The sequence below is a fragment of the Zingiber officinale genome, chromosome 2A, assembly GCF_018446385.1.
Source record: "Zingiber officinale cultivar Zhangliang chromosome 2A, Zo_v1.1, whole genome shotgun sequence".
Classification (NCBI taxonomy): Eukaryota; Viridiplantae; Streptophyta; class Magnoliopsida; order Zingiberales; family Zingiberaceae; genus Zingiber; species Zingiber officinale.
In genome coordinates, this window is record NC_055988.1 from 10,063,233 (window position 1) to 10,070,317 (window position 7,085).

At 37.3% G+C, this 7,085-nt stretch overlaps 1 protein-coding gene across 1 annotated transcript; it reads right to left on the reverse strand.

Moving 5' to 3' along the window:
• Positions 1 to 838: 838 nt before the first annotated feature.
• LOC122040681 (S-adenosyl-L-methionine-dependent tRNA 4-demethylwyosine synthase-like) lies at positions 839 to 7,079 on the reverse strand. Its single transcript, XM_042600105.1, has 8 exons — positions 6,097 to 7,079; positions 5,792 to 5,907; positions 4,592 to 4,767; positions 3,767 to 3,957; positions 3,578 to 3,664; positions 1,541 to 1,698; positions 1,255 to 1,465; positions 839 to 1,176 (listed from the first exon to the last, which is right to left on the reverse strand). Exons 1-8 carry the CDS (start codon positions 6,949 to 6,951, stop codon positions 1,027 to 1,029), a joined length of 1,944 nt encoding a protein of 647 aa, XP_042456039.1. The 5' UTR covers positions 6,952 to 7,079; the 3' UTR covers positions 839 to 1,026.
• Between the last annotated feature and the right edge of the window lie 6 nt (positions 7,080 to 7,085).

Here is a 7,085-nt window from a genome sequence, read left to right on the forward strand (position 1 = left end):
CAAATTGTATCTTTTTCATTAATATAATAGCTAAGTAAGTAATTTTAAAAATAATTTAAAGGATAAATAGATATTTTGATCTAAGTTAATAAAAAACACTTAATAAACAATATACATTTGAAAGGTGAAATATAGCCCTGGGGCTACTAGTTCGGATGCTCTATTTTCATTTCTCTTTATCCTCATGTTTCATTACTGATCGGACGGATCAGATTAAATTTCAATGATACTTTGCACATTACGAAAATACTACACATATTTTAAAAATGTCATGATATCTTAAGATTTAATCTGATCCATCCGATCGATAATGAGACACAGAGTCATAGAGAAATTAGGGCAGAGGATCTGAACGGGGCTACGGTACACTGCTTAAACCTCCCATTGCCGATCCCAAGAATCTCAAGGTCAAGACTAAACTATGACAAATTGTCAAAAATAAAAAAAATAAAAATAAAATCCAATGGATAGAGGACAAGAGAAAACAAGTAGAAATAGACGGCCACAAATTGCTTCTCGATTTAATAACAACGTTTGTTGAATTATCCGAAGCCTTAGTTTCGCACATTAATTAACTTGTTACATTGGTTCCAATGAAGTAATACTAAATAAATGAAAACAATCCAAACAATGAAACTAATGCATAAAAATACAAACAGGAAAAGCAGTATATGGTTAGGCATTAGCAAACATTAATATAAAATAACTGCATTATTTACATAGTTTAATACTTTTGTTGATGCTTTGTATACAGTTAATTTAGTATACAATAATTTGTTTTAACTGTGTAATATAAATATTGACGAGTGAGTGAAAAGAGATCGTACTAGACTATGGATATGCATATTATGAAAGTAAATTGGGCAAATAACTAACTCATCTTGCTCATGTCACCAAGAAAAAAAAATCCTCTTTGTTGGTTAAAACATCAACTTAGGCAACCAAAATGCTTATCAAGTTTGGAGATAGATAATTTGGATCGACTAATGGAGGAAGATGCATAATCTTATCTGAAACCGAAACCAGCTAATTCCGAAGGCTTGCAGTTCCATGACGCCTCTCTTTCTTGTATCGAGATTGATATGGATCAAATCCACCTTCTTCGGCACCATAGATAGCCCAGGATGGTGTGCGAGCCATGTAGTCTTCTGTCCTAAATGGCTTTCCTGAAACCACCTGTTTCCAGTTTCAGAAAAACTTAGCAGATGACAGTGAGTTAAGAGGTATTACAAGAGTGAGCTCTAAGGAATGTACCAGCTCATGAAACCGGTCGTAGTCTATCCATGTGTGCCATTCACCATTTATCTTGAACCTGTCGACTTTTGCCAGAAGGACGCAGCAAGAATGAGCATGCTCACAGGCAACTTCATATTCACCACTGCTTTTCCTGGCCAAAGCCTCTGAAAAGGCTTTAACATCAGAATGCCAAGGGACGTTATCCATTGTCAACTTTGATGTAGCAGACCTGTCGCAAGCAAGCAGCAGTTAGTGTCGTGAGCAAAGAAATTGCACAATTTATAAAACTTGAGGATAAACTCACGAGCCACAGTAAGTCACTCCTTTGATTTCAATTAAGTCAGGCTTCCCAACACTCAGCAAGTTTGCATATGCATCTAAATCTTCTGCATTCCATCCTTTAACCAAAGTTAAGCGGTAAACAGTCCGTTGTTCTTTGTCTCGCAATGCTTTTAGTGAATCCTGATAACAGTTAATCAAAGCAGATCAAAAGCGAATTCGAAGTAAAAAATTTGCATTTATCTCTCACATGAATGCAACATTTGATAAATTTAGCAAGATGGTTATTGAACAGCCTTTTTGATGGTTATGGTCTCAAACAATAAACCAAAACCCAAAAATATATATGCAGGAAATACGAATATTGTGGCGGAACCTTATAGCACTACAGATAATCAACTACTTTTACTGCAATAAACATGCAACATCATAACTGGACATTAGATAAATAAATTGGCAAATTAAACAAACAGAACATGAAAGAGCAGACAAATTGTTCACTATCAAATATTCCATGTAATAACGTCGAGACTATAAAAAAGATCGCATACTGCTGATTTCAATTATTCACGTTTAAATTGGGATTCCACAACTCTCTTCCTCTTGCAAGACCTCCAATAGAAGCACACAATCATGAGATATTTGACAAACACACTTGGATTTAACTTCCCCTTGCTTGTGCAGTGCCAAGTGATTATTTTGTTCTGATCCCAATGCACTCAACAATTGCTGCATCTCCTTTCAAAGGTACACCATCAAAAATCCCTTTCTTCTGCTATTGCCCACATCACAAGAATCCAACACACCGTGGTATATGACCTGCTCAAATGTCAGTCTACAAAAACCAATGTAGATCAATAAGAGACTCCTACGTAACACTCCGCAGCACTTCAGAACCCAATCCCATCTTGCCAACTTGCAAAAGCCTTCACCATTGCAACCCAATCTGGCAACCCAAGTCTCCTTTCAATGATAAAGCAGGAGCCCTCCCACAATAAACAACACCTTTCTGCAACTTTTTGCTACCTCTACCTACAGCAAATCTGCTAAAGCATAAAACTAGGAGATGCAAAGATGGGATTGGGTTGCAAGTGAGGAGAGAACTTCAAAATGTGAGTTTTCAGCCATCAAATATCTTAATTATTTGGGGAAAAAAATGAGACCATAAAAAAGGCATTCTCTATCCCTTGATTTAAGTTTGTGAAGTTATTGTTCTTAGTTAAGAATTTATTGCAAGTTTGGATAGAACTTTTTCGATAATGAAATTCATGAAAAGTGATTTGTACAATGGTATAGGGGATTAAATGTCAAATACTTATTTGGCTACTTTCACTGATGAAGTCTTTCAATAGCTTCAACACTGAGGCCATTGTGCAAAGATTTCAATTGATTACATTATGTAGAGGACAATTATGACATGTAAGTATTTTCTTTTGGCACTTATGGAATATAAAAAATTAAATGCCAAATTTCTGTTTGTTTACTTTTAGGTTGAACATTTCCTTTTAGGATATATTCAATATTGTCAAAGCTAAAACAATTATGGAACGGTTTAAAGCTTTAAAGTCCAAATTACAACTACTGTGAAAAGTATGTTCTTCTTATGCATTCTAATTAATTATAAAGCATTATAATAATTATTCTAGAAAACAACATTCTTGATAATATAATTACCCATGCACATGAGTGTATAATTTCTTTTATAATATAACATTGCACCTGCACAATTCCGCCCCACCACTATGTTTTGATTTGCTAGAATTATTTGGATGGCAAATAAAAAAAACAGTAAGGTATATCTAGTATTATTTCCTAATAATCCCAAAATCTAATAGGGTCAACCTACAATCTGAATGAGCAATCTAGCCTGTTCAAACCTTCATTCTAAGTTTCTAACTTCAAAATCTGGACTAGTCATAATTGTGAATGTTTATTTTAACCAGATTATTCCACATACACCTGACGAGGAAGAATTCAAAATTTTCAAACTTATATCATGTAGCATGCTAAGCATTTGAGAAGGATATTACAGCAATTGCTATTTAATTATGCAGATACTCACCAGAAAACGCTCCCAAAAGTCACCAAAGAGTGGCCTATCAATAGCCTTAAGGCTATCTTTTGTAGCTGCATCTACACTGACATATAACTGTAACCATAGAAATAGAAATCAAACATTATAGCCTACCTTCTAGCTATATAAGTTAATATCAAATTCTATATCATATTTATGACATAGGAAGAACAACACCTGAGTGATGGGCTTCAGCATCCTTATCGTATCCGGAAATTGAGCATTTGTGACAAGGAAAGTAGATATATGTCTCCGATGTAACTCATCAACAAGTGCATTAATCTCAGGATACATGATTGGTTCACCAACAAGTGACAAAGCACAATGTCTAGGAGAAAGACCTTCAGACAAACGTTCCGTCTTTACACCTGCAGAAAATGGAGAAAATAGCATCAAGTTATTCCCACTTTGATGAAAGAAATAGGATGAATCACTAAATTAGCAAGCCTTGAATTAAATGAAAACTTAAGCTATATATGACATAATATTGCTGAAAAAGAGAATCCAAAAAAGACAATAATAGACAAACACATATCAAGAAAAATAAAATTAAAGACTATACTAGACAAACATATATCAAGGAAAAAAATTAAAGACTACTAGACGAACATATATCAAGGAAAAATTACCAAATGATAGAGCACTTAACACATGAGTTCAGATAAATTTATCTACACAATATGTGCATACATATATACTCATAACAGAAAGTACAACATTGTGTAATTTGTATAAATTGATAAGTAATTGGAGAATAGTAAAGCAATATATTATAATGTGAAAAAAAAAATCAAGAAAACAATCAGTCAAGTGCTTTCAGGAAATGGCCTTATGATTTAATTGACCTGGGCATACTAGCAATATAGCTCCATGAAGCTGACACCAAATAGTTGGAATTGTTCCATGGCCTTATGAGGATGATTATGATACATTGTGAACAAACATGCAAAAGGGGAAATATTTGTACCAGCTGCACTCAAACAATAGGAAAGCAAGACACACCTGGAACACCTTTCATTTGCTTAATCATTTTGGTATGCTCACTGACTACAGCATCTACAATCTCAAGAGGATTGTCCATTTTCCATTGCCAGCTCTTGCCAACAGGATTTGTGTGGTGCCTCCAACAGAATACACATTTGTTTGCACAAGCCAAACTAGGAGTTGCTTCCATACATCTGTAGAATATGCAAGGAAATAAAACATTTCCACCAGTTCAGCAAAAATGAAAACCATTTCTATCTAATAAGAAGTGTTCTGAAGGTGCATCTCTACATTCCATTTTTTTTTTATAACTTGATTAGTGAAAAATTGTTCAAATCATTTTATCTCAGAGGCTACCATCCTCCTACTTAGCTAGCAACCTATACAATTTCCTCAACAGTTAGCCAAGAGCCTTGCTACTTCAATCATGCAAAGTTCAGAATCTTTTGTTCATTGCAACCTGTTGCTAAATGAAAATTTCATTTGACTCTGCTCTAAAAGCATTCACATAGCTTCATTATCCCATGCTAACGAGATAAAACAAGCATAAGAATAATGTCTGACAACTGTATTTTACATATCGATATCTATCTTGAAACCAATAATAAGCCAAATAATGAATGGACTTCAACAAGAAAGCAAACAAGAAGATTTATTTTTTCATGAAGTTTGTCTACAACATTAAGATAGGTTGATTTCTAACAGGAAACAGATATTTATATATGATATTGTTAATTGTTACATTATCAACAAGAATTGACTCCTAACTAGTGTCAAGCTATGTTCAAATGCATGATTGCATGTTGAAGAGAAAAAGGTACAGCAATTACATTTGGCAAAGATCTCTTGCTCAAATATCTTAGTTACTAATTCTCTTATATCTACCTCCAGCATGAATAGAAACAACTATACAATGCATCAGCCACTGCACTAGTTAAACTTTCTTGCACCCAACTTGATAGAATTCCATGTCTAGACTTTAGTGAATTGGTGAAGGACAATGAAAAATTACAACAATTAAGTATCTGAAAATAAAAATTAAATGATTCAAATTTTCTTCAAGTAAATATTGCACTGTGAACTAGTCGAAAACTATGAAAACCAGAAGCAAGATTCAACAGGACAAGGGAACAACCAAATTAGAGAAAGCAAACAAAAAATGAGAGACAATGTATGAGAACCAACAAGAAAGACAAAGAAATGAGAGCTTCATTTTACCTATGACTCTCGATACCATAAAATGAATGCTTGTAACAACCCCCACGGCCACGAAGCTGTGACTTTGTCCACCTACATAGTTTTACCCCACTATGTGAACCAATAATTTTATATCCCTGCAACAATAATGTAAGCAATGGGCATATAATTATGCTAGTTCTAAAAGTTTGGTGAAGGAAATAAAAGACATATGATTACATAAACCTACATTAATGTAAATGCAAAAGAAGTCAATTTAACTGCATAAACCTGCATTAATGAAAATGCAAATAAGTCAATACTGAAGATAGATCAACATAGTTTACCTGCTTCTCTAAGTTAGTCCTAATAACTGGTGTCACCATGTCTCTGACACCATTCTCCCTACCATTGGTCGGAGCAACAGCAAGCTTTCTTGAAGGAGCTTTACCGGCAATATCCTCCATATCTACCACAGCCGATTCGAGGTCCTCCACCTCCGTTTCTTCGTCAGAATCTTCATCAGAAACTTCAAGCCCATTGTTCTCTGCCATAGAATCAAAATGTCCATCCTCCGCTACAGAGTCTCCCTTGAGCAATCCCACAATTTTCCGACACCACAACTCAAATACATCGTCAACATCGCCAGAATCCATGTCTCCCTCCCACAATGGCGCCATCTCCGAGGCCCCGAGCGCCCTCATCCACTTAGAGAAATCCTTCGCCGCTGCGTTAAAACTGTCCCCGTACGACCTCGACCCGACCCCGAATACCGCGAACCGGCACCTGGCCAGGAGCAGCGACCCGACCCTGAAGTCCGCGGCGCTCTCTGCGAGCCATCTGGAGAGGAACTGGGCGTCAGGCGGCGGCCTTCCGTCCTCCCACGTGGATGCCACAATCAAGACGACGTTTTCCTTGGGAAGATCCTCTGGCTCGTAGCGGCGGGGGTCGACGAGGTCGAAGGGGAGACCGTGGGAACGGAGGCGAGCGGAGAGGCGGCCAGCAAGGGATCTGGACGTGCCGGTGGCGGATGCATAGAGGATCTTGCCCCTGGGGCTTGGGTTTGCGGGTTTCAGCGAGGAGGCAGAGGGCTGAAGGCGGCAGCGGCGTGACTTCCAGAGGAAATAGAGGGAAGTGGCGGAGAGGAAGGCGAAGAGCGCGAGGCGAGGAGAAGGTAGAGAAGCAAGGACGATGCCGACCATTTCGGCGGCGCTTCTCTACTCTGTCGCCGCCGGAGGCGGAATGCTCTGAGGCGAGTACGGAACTAGGAAGATGAACGACGGAGGTTATTAGACGAAAGTGATTAGCCGGCCCGGATTCGGGTTAAATCAGGGGA

Bases quoted from the DNA above. Each gene is read 5' to 3' on its own strand.
- LOC122040681 (XM_042600105.1), bottom strand. From the start codon at position 6,951: ATGGTCGGCATCGTCCTTGCTTCTCTACCTTCTCCTCGCCTCGCGCTC. The intron at 1,699-3,577 runs GTGAGTATCTGC...AACTGTTATCAG, and splicing joins ACTTTTGGGAGCGTTTTCTG to GATTCACTAAAAGCATTGCG. The intron at 1,466-1,540 runs GTGAGTTTATCC...TGCTTGCGACAG, and splicing joins GGAGTGACTTACTGTGGCTC to GTCTGCTACATCAAAGTTGA.